The sequence below is a fragment of the Schistocerca piceifrons genome, chromosome 5, assembly GCF_021461385.2.
Source record: "Schistocerca piceifrons isolate TAMUIC-IGC-003096 chromosome 5, iqSchPice1.1, whole genome shotgun sequence".
NCBI lineage: Eukaryota > Metazoa > Arthropoda > Insecta > Orthoptera > Acrididae > Schistocerca > Schistocerca piceifrons.
In genome coordinates this window covers 498324776-498341976 of record NC_060142.1, presented here as the reverse complement: position 1 = coordinate 498341976, position 17201 = coordinate 498324776, and the positions used below count along the sequence as shown (strand labels likewise).

The 17201-nt window shown below is 42.9% G+C and overlaps 1 protein-coding gene across 1 annotated transcript in view; it reads left to right on the top strand.

Moving 5' to 3' along the window:
* LOC124797901 (structural maintenance of chromosomes protein 2) overlaps nucleotides 1-17201 on the top strand; it is a 179231-nt gene that overhangs the window by 140735 nt on the left and 21295 nt on the right. Inside the window, 1 exon segment of the mRNA XM_047261019.1 lies at nucleotides 11573-11716. Within this exon segment, the coding sequence (XP_047116975.1) occupies nucleotides 11573-11716 (144 nt within the window).

Here is a 17201-nt window from a genome sequence, read left to right as displayed (position 1 = left end):
TAATGTAAACCGTTAACTTTTCCTCTTGTGTGTTCGCGCTAAGTAACCAGTGAGCTTGCTATTGGTTGACTATAACACGTGTCCTGTGCATGCTCTAAATAGCTGCTGTCATCGGCTGGCGAGATCTCGTGGCTTGAGACATGACTCACTTACAAAAGGACATCTCAACCTCGGTTTCAATGCTCCGGAAACTAACGCGCTGTGTTTGGCGCAATTCGAATTTATACTTTTGTAATACGAAAAATATGCCGCATATATGTTGCTGCAAATCAAAGGTCTTTCCAAAACTTCTATCCTTATATATATATATATATATATATATATATATATATATATATATATATATATATATAACCCATTACATGCAGTCTCCCATCCTTCATCAAAGACACCAACCACTTTCTCAAACGCCTGGAATCCCTACCCAGTCTGTTACCCCCGGAAACCATCCTTGTAACCATTGATGCCACTTCCTTATACACAAATATTCCGCATGTCCAGGGCCTCGCTGCGATGGAGCACTTCCTTTCACGCCGATCACCTGCCGCCCTACCTAAAACCTCTTTCCTCATTACCTTAGCCAGCTTCATCCTGACCCACAACTTCTTCACTTTTGAAGGCCAGACATACCAACAATTAAAGGGAACAGCCATGGGTACCAGGATGGCCCCCTCGTATGCCAACCTATTCATGGGTCGCTTAGAGGAAGCCTTCCTGGTTACCCAGGCCTGCCAACCCGAAGTTTGGTACAGATTTATTGATGACATTTTCGTGATCTGGACTCACAGTGAAGAAGAACTACAGAATTTCCTCTCCAACCTTAACTCCTTTGGTTCCATCAGATTCACCTGGTCCTACTCCAAATCCCATGCCACTTTCCTTGACGTTGACCTCCACCTGTCCAATGGCCAGCTTCACACGTCCGTCCACATTAAACCCACCAACAGGCAACAGTACCTCCATTATGACAGCTGCCACCCATTCCACATCAAACGGTCCCTTCCCTACAGCCTTGGTCTTCGAGGCAAACGAATCTGCTCCAGTCCGGAATCCTTGAACCATTACACCAACAACCTGAAAACAGCTTTTGCATCCCGTAACTACCCTCCCGACCTGGTACAGAAGCAAATAACCAGAGCCACATCCTCATCTCCTCAAACCCGGAACCTTCCACAGAAGAACCCCAAAAGTGCCCCACTTGTGACGGGATACTTTCCGGGACTGGATCAGATTCTGAATGTGGCTCTCCAGCAGGGATACGACTTCCTCAAATCCTGCCCTGAAATGAGATCCATCCTTCATGAAATCCTCCCCACTCCACCAAGAGTGTCTTTCCGCCGTCCACCTAACCTTCGCAACCTCTTAGTTCATCCCTATGAAATCCCCAAACCACCTTCCCTACCCTCTGGCTCCTACCCCTGTAACCGCCCCCAGTGTAAAACCTGTCCCATGCACCCTCCCACCACCACCTATTCCAGTCCTGTAACCCGGAAGGTGTACACGATCAAAGGCAGAGCCACATGTGAAAGCACCCACGTGATTTACCAACTGACCTGCCTACACTGTGAAGCGTTCTATGTGGGAATGACCAGCAACAAACTGTCCATTCGCATGAATGGACACAGGCAGACAGTGTTTGTTGGTAATGAGGATCACCCTGTGGCTAAACATGCCTTGGTGCACGGCCAGCACATCTTGGCACAGTGTTACACCGTCCGGGTTATCTGGATACTTCCCACTAACACCAACCTGTCAGAACTCCGGAGATGGGAACTTGCCCTTCAGCATATCCTTTCTTCTCGCTATCCGCCAGGCCTCAATCTCCGCTAATTTCTAATTTCAATTTGCCGCCGCTCATACCTCATCTGTCTTTCAACTTCATCTTTGCCTCTGTACATCTGCCCCGACTGACATCTCTGCCCAAACTCTTTGCCTTTACAAATGTCTGCTTGTGTCTGTGTATGTGTGGATGGATATGTGTGTGTGTGCGAGTGTATACCTGTCCTTTTTTCCCTTTTTTCCCCCTAAGGTAAGTCTTTCCGCTCCCGGGATTGGAATGACTCCTTACCCTCTCCCTTAAAACCCATATCCTTTTGTCTTTCCTTCTCCTTCCCTCTTTCCTGACGAGGCAACCATTGGTTGCGAAAGCTAGAATTTTGTGTGTATGTTTGTGTTTGTTTGTGTGCCTATCGACCTGCCAGCGCTTTTGTTTGGTAAGTTTCATCACTTTCTTTTTAGATATATTGAAATGTCTGCTTGTGTCTGTGTATGTGTGGATGGATATGTGTGTGTGTGCGAGTGTATACCTGTCCTTTTTTCCCCCTAAGGTAAGTCTTTCCGCTCCCGGGATTGGAATGACTCCTTACCCTCTCCCTTAAAACCCATATCCTTTTGTCTTTCCTTCTCCTTCCCTCTTTCCTGACGAGGCAACCATTGGTTGCGAAAGCTAGAATTTTGTGTGTATGTTTGTGTTTGTTTGTGTGTCTATCGACCTGCCAGCGCTTTTGTTTGGTAAGTTTCATCATCTTTCTTTTTAGATATATTTTTCCCACGTGGAATGTTTCCCTCTATTATATATATATAAAAAAACAAAGTGAGGTGACTTACCGAACGAAGGCGCTGGCAGGTCAATAGACACACATACAAACACAAACATACACACAAAATTCAAGCTTTCGCAACAAACTGTTGCCTCATCATGAAAGAGGGAAGGAGAGGGAAAGATGAAAGGATGTGAGTTTTAAGGGAGAGGGTAAGGAGTCATTCCAATCCCGGGAGCGGAAAGACTTACCTTAGGGGGAAAAAAGGACGGGTATACACTCGCACACACACACATATCCATCCACACATATACAGACACAAGCAGACATATTTAAAGACAAAGAGTTTGGGCAGAGATGTCAGTCGAGGCAGAAGTGTAGAGGCAAAGATGTTGTTGAATGACAGGTGAGGTATGAGTGGCGGCAACTTGAAATTAGCGGAGATTGAGGCCTGGTGGATGACGGGAAGAGAGGATATATTGAAGAGCAAGTTCCCATCTCCGGAGTTCTGATAGGTTGGTGTTAGTGGGAAGTATCCAGATAACCCGGACGGTGTAACACTGTGCCAAGATGTGCTGGCCGTGCACCAAGGCATGTTTAGCCACAGGGTGATCCTCATTACCAACAAACACTGTCTGCCTGTGTCCATTCATGCGAATGGACAGTTTGTTGCTGGTCATTCCCACATAGAATGCGTCACAGTGTAGGCAGGTCAGTTGGTAGATCACGTGGGTGCTTTCACACGTGGCTCTGCCTTTGATCGTGTACACCTTCCAGGTTACAGGACTGGAGTAGGTGGTGGTGGGAGGGTGCATGGGACAGGTTTTACACCGGGGGCGGTTACAAGGGTAGGAGCCAGAGGGTAGGGAAGGTGGTTTGGGGATTTCATAGGGATGAACTAAGAGGTTACGAAGGTTAGGTGGACGGCGGAAAGACACTCTTGGTGGAGTGGGGAGGATTTCATGAAGGATGGATCTCATTTCTGGGCAGGATTTGAGGAAGTCGTATCCCTGCTGGAGAGCCACATTCAGAATCTGATCCAGTCCCGGAAAGTATCCTGTCACAAGTGGGGCACTTTTGTGGTTCTTCTGTGGGAGGTTCTGAGTTTGAGAGGATGAGGAAGTGGCTCTGGTTATTTGCTTCTGTACCAGGTCGGGAGGGTAGTTGCGGGATGCGAAAGCTGTTGTCAGGTTGTTAGTGTAATGCTCCAGGGATTCCGGACTGGAGCAGATTCGTTTGCCACGAAGACCTAGGCTGTAGGGAAGGGATCGTTTGATGTGGAATGGGTGGCAGCTGTCGTAATGGAGGTACTGTTGCTTGTTAGTGGGTTTGATGTGGACGGACGTGTGAAGCTGGCCAATGGACAGGTGGAGGTCAACATCAAGGAAAGTGGCATGGGATTTGGAGTAGGACCAGGTGAATCTGATGGAACCAAAGGAGTTGAGGTTGGAGAGGAAATTCTGGAGTTCTTCTTCACTGTGAGTCCAGATCATGAAGATGTCATCAATAAATCTGTACCAAACTTTGGGTTGGCAGGCCTGGGTAACCAAGAAGGCTTCCTCTAAGCGACCCATGAATAGGTTGGCGTACGAAGGGGCCATCCTGGTACCCATGGCTGTTCCCTTTAATTGTTGGTATGTCTGGCCTTCAAAAGTGAAGAAGTTGTGGGTCAGGATGAAGCTGGCTAAGGTAATGAGGAAAGAGGTTTTAGGTAGGGTGGCAGGTGATCGGCGTGAAAGGAAGTGCTTCATCGCAGCGATGCCCTGGACGTGCGGGATATTTGTGTATAAGGAAGTGGCATCAATGGTTACAAGGATGGTTTCTGGGGGTAACGGAGTGGGTAAGGGTTCCAGGCGTTCGAGAAAGTGGTTGGTGTCTTTTATGTAGGATGGGAGACTGCACGTAATGGGTTGAAGGTGTTGATCTACGTAGGCAGAGATACGTTCTGTGGGGGCTTGGTAACCAGCTACAATGGGACGGCCAGGATGATTGGGTTTGTGAATTTTAGGAAGAAGGTAGAAGTTAGGGGTGCGGGGTGTCGGTGGAGTCAGGAGGTTGATGGAGTCAGGTGAATGGTTTTGTAGGGGGCCTAAGGTTCTGAGGATTCCCTGAAGCTCCGCCTGGACATCAGGAATAGGATTACCTTGGCAAACTTTGTATGTGGTGTTGTCTGAAAGCTGACGCAGTCCCTCAGCCACATACTCCCGACGATCAAGTACCACGGTCGTGGAACCCTTGTCCGCCGGAAGAATGATGAGGTACCGGTCAGCCTTCAGATCACGGATAGCCTGGGCTGCAGCAGTGGTGATGTTGGGAGTAGGATTAAGGTTTTTTAAGAAGGATTGAGAGGCAAGGCTGGAAGTCAGAAATTTCTGGAAGGTTTGGAGAGGGTGATTTTGAGGAAGAGGAGGTGGGTCCCGCTGTGACGGAGGACGGAACTGTTCCAGGCAGGGTTCAATTTGGATAGTGTCTTGGGGAGTTGGATCATTAGGGGTAGGATTAGGATCATTTTTCTTCGTGGCAAAGTGATACTTCCAGCAGAGAGTGCGAGTGTAGGACAGTAAATCTTTGACGAGGGCTGTTTGGTTGAATCTGGGAGTGGGGCTGAAGGTGAGGCCTTTGGATAGGACAGAGGTTTCAGATTGGAAGAGAGGTTTGGAGGAAAGGTTAACTACTGAATTAGGGTGTTGTGGTGCCAGATTGTGTTGCTTGGAATTTTGAGGTTTTGGAGGGAGTGGAGCTGGAAGTGGGAGACTGAGTAGATGGGAGAGACTGGGTTTGTGTGCAATGAGAGGTGGTTGAGGTTTGCTGGAAAGGTTGTGAAGGGTGAGTGAGTTGCCTTTCCAGAGGTGGGAAACCAGGAGATTGGATAGTTTTTTGAGGTGAAGGGTGGCATGCTGCTCTAATTTGCGGTTGGCCTGTAGGAGGATGCTCTGAATAGCCGGTGTGGATTGGGAGAGGAAAGATTCAGGACATTTATTAAGGATAGGAGTTGACGGGTGTGTTCATTGGCTGAGTTGATATGTAGGTGAAGGATTAGGTGGGTGAGGGCAATGGATTGTTCAGTTTGGAACTGGTATAGGGACTGATGGAAAGAAGGGTTGCAGCCAGAGATGGGAACTTTAAGTGTGAGACCTTTGGGGGTTATGCCAAATGTCAGACAAGCCTGAGAAAATAAAATATGTGAGCGTAATCTGGCTAGGGTGAAGGCATGTTTGCGGAGGGAATGTAAATAAAACTTAATGGGGTCGTTGTGGGGGTGTTGTGAGGGAGACATGGTATTAGGAGGTACATGAGGTTGAAATGAAAATGAAAGATAAAAATATATGGGGAGAGATAAGGGTGAACTAGAAAATAACTGGAGATCTGGTATGAAAAAATGCGAAAAAGTGTTGGTTAAGTTGATCCTGTGGTGAACTTGGGTTGGTAAACCTCTCTCCCAATCTGAAACCTCTGTTCTATCCAAAGGCCTCACCTTCAGCCCCACTCCCAGATTCAACCAAACAACCCTCGTCAAAGATTTACTGTCCTACACTCGCACTCTCTGCTGGAAGTATCACTTTGCCACGAAGAAAAATGATCCTAATCCTACCCCTAATGATCCAACTCCCCAAGACACTATCCAAATTGAACCCTGCCTGGAACAGTTCCGTCCTCCGTCACAGCGGGACCCACCTCCTCTTCCTCAAAATCACCCTCTCCAAACCCTCCAGGAATTTCTGACTTCCAGCCTTGCCTCTCAATCCTTCTTAAAAAAACCTTAATCCTACTCCCAACATCACCACTGCTGAAGCCCAGGCTATCCGTGATCTGAAGGCTGACCGGTCCATCATCATTCTTCCGGCGGACAAGGGTTCCACGACCGTGGTACTTGATCGTCGGGAGTATGTGGCTGAGGGACTGCGTCAGCTTTCAGACAACACCACATACAAAGTTTGCCAAGGTAATCCTATTCCTGATGCCCAGGCGGAGCTTCAGGGAATCCTCAGAACCTTAGGCCCCCTACAAAACCTTTCACCTGACTCCATCAACCTCCTGACCCCACCGACACCCCGCACCCCTACCTTCTACCTTCTTCCTAAAATTCACAAACCCAATCATCCAGGCCGTCCCATTGTAGCTGGTTACCAAGCCCCCACAGAACGTATCTCTGCCTACGTAGATCAACACCTTCGACCCATTACGTGCAGTCTCCCATCTACATAAAAGACACCAACCACTTTCTCGAACGCCTGGAACCCTTACCCAATTCGTTACCCCCAGAAACCATCCTTGTAACCATTGATGCCACTTCCTTATACACAAATATCCCGCACATCCAGAGCCTCGCTGCGATGGAGCACTTCCTTTCACGCCGATCACCTGCCACCCTACCTAAAACCTCTTTCCTCATTACCTTAGCCAGCTTCATCCTGACCCACAACTTCTTCACTTTTGAAGGCCAGACATACCAACAATTAAAGGGAACAGCCATGGGTACCAGGATGGCCCCTTCGTACGCCAACCTATTCATGGGTCGCTTAGAGGAAGCCTTCTTGGTTACCCAGGCCTGCCAACCCAAAGTTTGGTACAGATTTATTGATGACATCTTCATGATCTGGACTCACAGTGAAGAAGAACTCCAGAATTTCCTCTCCAACCTCAACTCCTTTGGTTCCATCAGATTCACCTGGTCCTACTCCAAATCCCATGCCACTTTCCTTGATGTTGACCTCCACCTGTCCAATGGCCAGCTTCACACGTCCGTCCACATCAAACCCACCAACAAGCAATAGTACCTCCATTACGACAGCTGCCACCCATTCCACATCAAACGGTCCCTTCCCTACAGCCTAGGTCTTCGTGGCAAACGAATCTGCTCCAGTCCGGAATCCCTGGAGCATTACACCAACAACCTGACAACAGCTTTCGCATCCCGCAACTACCCTCCCGACCTGGTACAGAAGCAAATAACCAGAGCCATTTCCTCATCCTCTCAAACCCAGAACCTCCCACAGAAGAACCACAAAAGTGCCCCACTTGTGACAGGATACTTTCCGGGACTGGACCAGATTCTGAATGTGGCTCTCCAGCAGGGATACGACTTCCTCAAATCCTGCCCAGAAATGAGATCCATCCTTCATGAAATCCTCCCCACTCCACCAAGAGTGTCTTTCCGCCGTCCACCTAACCTTCGTAACCTCTTAGTTCATCCCTATGAAATCCCCAAACCACCTTCCCTACCCTCTGGCTCCTACCCTTGTAACCACCCCCGGTGTAAAACCTGTCCTATGCACCCTCCCACCACCACCTACTCCAGTCCTGTAACCCGGAAGGTGTACACGATCAAAGGCAGAGCCACGTGTGAAAGCACCCACGTGATCTACCAACTGACCTGCCTACACTGTGACGCATTCTATGTGGGAATGACCAGCAACAAACTGTCCATTCGCATGAATGGACACAGGCAGACAGTGTTTGTTGGTAATGAGGATCACCCTGTGGCTAAACATGCCTTGGTGCACGGCCAGCACATCTTGGCACAGTGTTACACCGTCCGGGTTATCTGGATACTTCCCACTAACACCAACCTATCCGAACTCCGGAGATGGGAACTTGCTCTTCAATATATCCTCTCTTCCCGTCATCCACCAGGCCTCAATCTCCACTAATTTCAAGTTGCCGCCACTCATACCTCACCTGTCATTCAACAACATCTTTGCCTCTACACTTCTGCCTCGACTGACATCTCTGCCCAAACTCTTTGTCTTTAAATATGTCTGCTTGTGTCTGTATATGTGTGGATGGATATGTGTGTGTGTGCGAGTGTATACCCGTCCTTTTTTCCCCCTAAAGTAAGTCTTTCCGCTCCCGGGATTGGAATGACTCCTTACCCTCTCCCTTCACATCCTTTCGTCTTTCCCTCTCCTTCCCTCTTTCCTGATGAGGCAACAGTTTGTTGCGAAAGCTTGAATTTTGTGTGTTTGTTTGTGTGTCTGTCGACCTGCCAGCACTTTCATTTGGTAAGTCACATCATCTTTGTTTTTTATATATATATATATATATATATATATATATATATATATATATATATATATATATATATATATATATATATATATATATATATATATAAGTCTCTCCAAAACTTCTCTGCCCCGTCTTTTCTTTTTTCTCCAGGACGTTCTACTTGATTGTACAAAACGTTAACCATTCAAAGGATTGATAAGTTTTACAGTGCCGAGGGAAAATCTACGGAAAACCTACTGTCACTTAGCACAGAAAAAGTGTATTTTCGCCTGGGAAAAAGCATATGTTTTAAACAATATATCCAGGAGAAATCCGGGAATTTTTTTTCCTTGTCCCCGTATACACCCTGTTGATAGAAACTTCTAGTTCCCAACAAGTAAAGAACCTCCAGGAAGCTCAGTGCCTCAGGGAATATGCAATCGAAACTCTGCTATGCAACACCTTAAACTGCAGCAAAGGTGTTGGGATGTGCAGAGATCTGGTGGACATCGGCAAAGAAGAATTGACAGTTGAGTGGACCCAAGAAGATATTGTTGGTGAATGGGCCCGAGAAGGTTTTGATAGTGACAGAATATCATGAGAAGGGTGGCTGGGGATCTGTAAAATCTGACTCTGTTATTCTCAATTTAAAAAACTCTCAGAGCATGAAAAGGCAGGTTTCTTTGCTTAAGCATGGGCCCTATGTCCCCAATGTACTGTTTTAAATGCCAGCCCTCTGGGCATACCACTTTCTGATTACAGAAGCCACTTGTGGTAAATGTGATAAAGGCCGCTGACGGAGGAGTCATTTGCTCATCTCCTTTCAAGTATGTGAATTGCTCTGGGAATCACCCTATCTGGAGTAGGGACTGCAGCATGTATCTTGAAGAACAGGAAGTACAAGAACTTAAAACAAAGAAACACATCCCATATGGTGAGGCAAAAAAGATGTGTTGGGCCATGTACCCCAACATTCACTACCTCCTTTGCTTCAGCTCTTCAAAAGTGCGCGTGGAAAGCCAGTGCTGCTACACAGAGGTTGCTAGTATGATGCTTGTGGCACACAGGTTACTGTGCGCCATATTTTTCTTGACTGTGTTTTATTTTCAGAGCAGAGAGCAGCAGCAGATTTGGCGACCAGTCTGTCCTCTCTTTTAAATCATTCAAATGAGTTTGATTCGAGGCTTACGGTTTTTTGATATGCCCAGCTTGTTTACTAAAATTTTAGGGAGATGTTCTTAAAGTATTAACAGTGTGACTGGCTCACTCACATTTTTTGTGAGTGGTCAGTCAGTCGCATTTCCCTGTGGCTTTACTTCAGCTCTTCTGTTGTTTTTCTTCTGTTTTAATCCTAGGTATAGTGGCTTAAAATGGGTGCGGTGAAGTGATTGTGTGTGTCAATGTGAGATAGGTGGGAGTGAGTGAATGAGTGAGTGTCATTTTGTAGGTTTACTATTCATGGTGCGACAACATTTTTAGCCCTTTTATTAACACATGTCTCTCTTAATATTTGTTATGGTGCCGATAACCTCACTGTTGAGCATCCCTAAACCACACACACACACACACACACACACACACACACTTACTCACTCACTGGTAAAGTTACTGTGGTCAACAAAGAAAAGGTAAAACCACAGAACATGGGGACAGATTGTTATTGGAAATGTTTGCAAGTGTGTACGTCAGTATTAAGAAAATACCCAAGAAAGTATCTGTGCGTGTCGGTATTATTTTAAGATGTGTTTTACAGTTATAACACTTCAACACTATGTAATTGCATGTGCTGTGGAAACTTGAGCATAAACAGTGTCAAAAGTTTTCAACCTTGAATTGCATGAAACTGGAAGTGGTAATTTAGTCAGGTGTACTGTTAATGAAAATGGGCAGCAGCTAACTGCAGGCTTAAAGTGACAGTTACTACTATCTCTTAACACCTATGATGAGATGCAGATATTTGTCTCAAAAACTAATTTGCTGCTTGAAATATGTTTATATTAGTATTTGTTACATATTTGTTAATTTCTTGTTCTTGTGTAGAGTTAAATAACACTGCAAGCTACAATTCTTTCCGCCTCTTCATCTGATGCACTGACAACAATATGTAGTGGTAAAGTCAAATGCTACAACTGTAATACCTGCCACATGATTTAATTTTACTCTTGAGTCCTAAACTTACACAGCTTAAAATTATATGCACTAACAAACATTGCCATATGCAAAAGAAGTGACAGATTGGGGAAAAAAAAAAAAAAAAATCTAGGAACTGACATGGGATCAAACCTGGTATCATCTGAACTGCATTCCAGGATGCAACCATTGAGCCACTGCCTTATAATTACAAATTAACTTACATATGCATCCTGTTAGTCTTGTTATTCTATATTCTATTCAAGCATTTGTTTTGTTGTTAAAAATTAAATATGAGTTATGTAGTTACTGCTATTAGAGCCTAGAGAACAGTTTTGAAAGACATGTTCAGTCTTCTTTGGCTGCTGTCATACTCCATGTATTTAACTTTCCAGTGAAAATATTTTGAATTTTCCTTTCTTATTCTGCTGCTAAGTGTCTATAAAATTCCTTATACTAATCACATTATATGAGAGTCACGTCTTAGAAGTTTTATGATGTCAGTTATTATCTATAATCATTACACACATTACTTATATATAATTTCTTCACCTTGGCTCATGGTTCTTTCAAACAAGAAGAGAAAAGAGAGAAAAGAATAAGAAGGAAAAAGGTCGAGCTTCAGCAGTAATAGAATGGTGTATTCACATATTTACTTAACACTTTTTGTGTTGATAGCAACTTCTTTATTAATTATTTTAACTTAAATTTGAGCAAAACAAAACCATTGTTTTGTAATGCCACTAGACTGTAATCTTACAATTGCAGTTGACTTCAACTTGATCTGCAAAATTTCGTTGCTCATCTGAAGTAGTGTTCTCTATCAATCTAATGTCAGCTGCTTTATACAACCAGCCCTAAATGTTCTGTATTTGTAGAAGTATTAGAAAAATTTATGAATTATTTTATTTTAGGATTATGAGACTTTAGAAATGGAAATTGGTGAACTGAAATCTTCACTGGAGACAAGCAAACAAGAACTGATAGATATTTCAGGAGAAATAACAAAACTTGAAGAGGCACATCAGGCTCTTGAGTCTGAGTTAAAGTCAGTTAAGGTGAGTGGAAGAAGCTATCAATGGTTTCACTCTTTGTATACTCATTCCTGTGTGGTTCAGAGTAGATGCATGTCGTGATAGACTGTTATTCTGTTAATATATGCTCAGTAATCCCTCCTCCCCTGCCCATGGTTTGATGTGGCCCACTACAAATTCCTCTCCTTTATCAGCCTTTGCATCTCAGGGTAGTACTTGCAGTCTGCATCCTCAATTATTTCCTAAATGTATCCCAATCTCTTTCTTCCCCTACAGAGTTTTGCCTCTACAGCTTCCTCTAGTACCATGGAAGTTATTCCCTCATGTCTTAACAGATGTTGTCATCCTGTCCCTTCTTCTTGTCATTATCTTCCATGCATTCCTTTCATTTTTAATTCTGTGGAGAATCTCCTTACTCCTTACCTTATCAGTCTGCCTAATTTTCAACATTCTTTTGTAGCACTGTATCTCAAATGCTCGGAGTCTCTTCTGTTCCCGTTTTCCCACAGTCTTTGTTTTACTACCATACAATGCTGTGCACCAAACATATATTTCCGGAAGTGTCATCATCAAATTAAGGCCTATGTTTGATACTAGTAGACTTCTCTTTGCCAGGAATGCCCTTTTTGGCAGTGCTAGTCTGCGTTTGATGTCCTCCTTGCTCTGTCAGTCATTGATTATTTTGCTGCCTACTGTATTTACTCGAATGTAAGCTGCACTCGAATCTAAGCCGCATGGGAAAAATGAGACTCGAAATCAAGGAAAAAAAATTTTCCCGAATCCAAGCCGCACCTGAAATTTGACACTCAAAATTCAAGGGGAGAGGAAAGTCTTAGGCCGCACCTCCAAATCGAAACAAAGTTGGTCTATTGTAATATGAGACACAATTTAGGTCGAATGAATTTCGATACAGCTACAGTAGTTTGGTTCGAGTCGTAAGCTTAGCAGTTCAGCTTTACCAGGTAGCCATTGCTATGTGTCAGGCGCGCCATCCGTATTTATGCAGATACCCTTCCTTTTTCACATGCTGCATCTGGTTTGAATCGGTTGCTTATTTTTCATTGATCCGATAAGTGCCGTTCTCTTTGTTATAGGTGTTTACGTCACTCTAAGCTGACAATGCATTATTGTACTGTGTCATGCATTGTTTGTCGCATTCTGATAATGAGTGTTTACGACCTTTTGCCGCTCGCGCCATGGCTTGCTTTTGAGTGCGCTACCGCTGCTTACAATAAAAAAAAGAGGAATTGTCTCATTAGCGAAACAAAGGCAAGAGACTGCTATTTGTTGTTACTTACACTGCTGCTTTCTTTGATAATGATCAACAAGAACCAAATAATACACTGCGTATGATAGATGTTCTGAATGAGAGTTTAGCTAAACATTTTCTCCGTTTGAAAATCTTTGCAGACGCCTCTTTTGTACATTACATTCTGCACAGAAATTAAAGTCATCTTAGAGTTAAAAATGTAGTCAATTGCCGTGCTTCATTTCAGATTGTATCACTTTTAGGCATAAGAATAATACGAATATAAACATGACATGATATGTATATTCTTCCGTATTTGCTGTTGTCTCACACTAGTTTTGTAGGTTATAAGGCAGACAGGATTTAAATGAGATAGCAGCAAACACGAAAGAATACATGGCAAAATGTTTATATTGGTTTTATTCTTATGATGAGAATACTGCATGTGATTGACAATTCATAAAAGTTCCTGTTAGCAACCATCTCTTCTCACAGGTAGGAAAAAGTTCGCAACGTAGAGTTGGCCATATTGACAAACATCCCAGTCTTGCCAGTCGGATTGTAGTAGTACATTGAAATGCTGCTACATTCGAAGATGAACAATACGGAATTTGTATTTACTTCGTTGGATAATGTATGAAAATGCAGTGGTCGAAACTCGGGGCGGAGAAAAAAGCTCGTCTTCCTCTCTTTTTTTTTTATATATATATATATATATATATATATATATATATATATATATATATATATATATATATATATTACTAGGCACCTACCAACATTTTTCAGAACTTCCGCTTACTTTACACTTGATTCTAAGCCGCACGTGGTTTTTTGGATTACAAAAAACGGAGAAAAAGTGCGGCTTAGATTCAAGTAAATACGGTAGGTAGCAGAATTCCTTAACTTCATCTACTTCATGACCATCAATCCTGTTAAGTTTCTCGCTATTCTCATTTCTGCTACTTCTCTTTACTTTCATCGATTCACTCTGTCGATTTTCTGTATTCATTAGATTGTTCATTCCATTCAGCATATTGTGTAATTCTTCTTCACCTTCACCCAGGATAGCAATGTCATCAGCAAATCGTATCAATGACATCCTTTCATTTTGAATTTTAATTCCACTCCTGAACCTTCCTTTTATTTCCATCATTGCTTCTTCAATGAACAGATTGAACAGTAGGGGGGAAATACCATAGTCCTGTCTTATGCCCTTTCTAATCTGAGCATTTCATTCTTGGTGTGGATGATATTTTTCCAAAATTCTGATGGTATGTCACCTGACTAATACATTCTACACACTGACATGTATAGTTGTCTTGTTGCCACTTCCCCCAATGATTCAAGAAATCCTGATGGAATGTTATCTATCCCTTCTGCCTTATTTGATTCTAAGTCCTTCAAAGCTCTCTTAAATTCTGGTTCTAATACTGGATCCCCTCTCTTCTAAATTGTTTCCTGTCTCTTCTTCTATCACATCAGACAAATCTGCCCTCTCATAGAGGCCTTCAGTGTACTCTTTCCACCTATCCACTCTCTCCTCTGCATTTAACAGTGGAATTCCTGTTGCACTCTTAATGTTACCACCCTTGCTTTTAATTTCACTCAAGGTTGTTTTGAATTTTCCGCTCTGCTGAGTCAGTCCTTCTGACAATCATGTCTGTTTCAATTTCTTCACGTTTTTATGCAGCCATTTCATTTTAGCTTACGTGCTTTTCCTATTTATTTCATTCCTCAGCGACTTGTATTTCTATATTCCTGAATTTCCCTGAACTTTTTTGTAATTTCTTCTTTCATCCATCAACTGAAGTATTTCTTCTGTTACCCGTGGTTCCTTCACCGTTGCCTTCTTTGTACGTATGTTTTTCATTCCAACTTCTGTGTTTACCCTTTCTAGAGATGTCCACTCCTCTTCAACTGTACTGCATACTGAGCTATTCTTTATTGCTGTATCTATGGCCTTTGAGAACTTTAAGAGTATCTTGTCATTCCTTAGTACTTCTGTATCCCACTTTTCGTATTGATTCTTCCTGACTAATGTCTTAAACTTCAGCCTACACTTCATCACTACAGTATTGTGATCTGAGTCTATATCTGCTCCTGGGTACGCATTACAATCCAGTATCTGATTTCGGAATCTGTCTGACCATGATATAATCTAACTTAAATCTTCCTTTACCACCCTTTCTTTTCCAAGTATACCACCTCCTCTTGTGATTTTTCAACAGAGTATTCGCTATTACTCTCTGAAATTTATTACAGAATTCGATTGGTGTCTCTCCCTACAACTGCATTCTAGCCCCCATGACTAGTAGTTTTTCATCTCCCTTTACGTACTATATTACCCTTTCAGTATCTCCTCGTATATTCTCTCTCTCTCTCTCTCTCTCTCTCTCTCTCATATCTTCAGCTTGTAACATCGGCATTTATATCTGAACTATTGTTGTCGGTGTTGGTTTGATGTCGATTCTGACAAAAATAATCCTATCACTGAACTGTTCACTGTAACACACTCTTTGCCCTACCTTTGTATTCATTACGAATCCTGCTCTGGTTATGCCATTTTCTGCTGCTGTTGATATTACCGTATACTCACCTGACCAGAAATCCTTATCTTATTTCCATTCCGCTTCGCTGACACCTACTGTATCTATATTGAGCCTTTGCATTTACAGTTTTAGATTTTCTGGCTTCTCTACCACATTCTTGCTTCTGATGTTCCGCACCCAACTTGTTGACTATTCAATCTTTTTCTCAAGGTCACCTCCCCCTTGACAGTGCCCTCCCGGAGATCCAAGTGGGGGACTTTTCCAAAATATTTTGCCAATGGAGAGATCATCATGACAATTTTTCTATTACAGGCCACATGTCCTGTCGATACACATTGTGTGCCTTTAATGCAATGGTTTCCATTGCCTTCTGCATCCTCATGCTGTTGATCATTGCTGATTCTTCTACCTGTAGGAGCAGTTTCCCATCCCAAGGGCAGGAGGTGCCCTGAACCTCTGTCTGCTCCTCTGCCCTCCTTGATGAGGCCATTGACAGAATGAGGGTGACTTCTCATGCCGAAAGTCTTCAGCCTCCGGTGCTGATTATTAATCAAAAGTTAAGTGGTGGCGGATTTTGAACCAGGGACCAGGGATGTTTTGATTACTAATCGAAGACCGTACCCCTGGCACAGTCCATATCAATTCAGGCAGCCTAGGAAAAAAAAATCTTACCTTCATAGTCTCGGATGTTGTTGGATTTAGTGAAAGAACACACATTTTTTTGTTTCCTCCAAAAACATTTCTGCTCCGAGATATAGCCCTCCAAAGGTGACACTGTGCATACAATTTTGAAGATGCGAACTTTGGAAATAATTTTAAAATGCTGTATCTCTGAAACAGTTCTAGTGATTTTGTTGTTCTTTTTTGTTTGAAAGATAATTGCTTTATGATTACAAAAATCCTCAATTTGGACTTACCTGTCAAAGTTCTTTTACTATAGCATTTTGAACCTTTTTATAATTTATGGAATTTTCATTTTTTTTCCCTTCAAAAATGCCAATCCATAATTTTTTTCTGTTGATTAGTTCCATATAGTTCTACATTCCCTGAAAAGGAGAGCTTCCACTTTTAGGTTGAACAGGTTTTATAATCAATTGAAATTATTGCCGTACATAAAACCTATTTTATTACCACATAAGAGGCTCATAAAAATCAAAACCTAGCCTTATTTAACATAATTTTAGTTTTGAAAGATGAGTAAGAGACTCATTTTCCAAACATTTTAAATGGTTCCAAAATGTATGTGAAAGGTCCAAACACTTAAAGGTTTCGGTTTATATAACTTCTGTGCACACTTGTACTGAAATTAGCCAGTCAATGAGCTAAAAATATGTTCCACTGATTCAGTATCTTTCTTTGCTGTAGAATGATGCCTTCCTGTTGAACCAATGGGAACTGGAGCACTTACATTCTTCAAAACATTGTGAACAGAAAGTGAGCACTGATGGTGGTGTTGTTGTCCTTCAGCTGTAAACCCATATCCAGTAACTGGTCCATAAAGTTCACTACAATTTTGTTTAACTCATAACTGGTGTCTATGATCTCTGCAATCCACACCACAAACATCTCCCTTCTCAGGTTGTGAATCTGAATATTATCCTGCTGTTTCTGAGGTGTTGGCCTGCCGACGAAATTTCTTCTATCTTGCTCTTTAAAGTGCCTGCAGTATGAGCTCGCTCACCACTTTAGTCCAAAAAAAGTGTCTTGT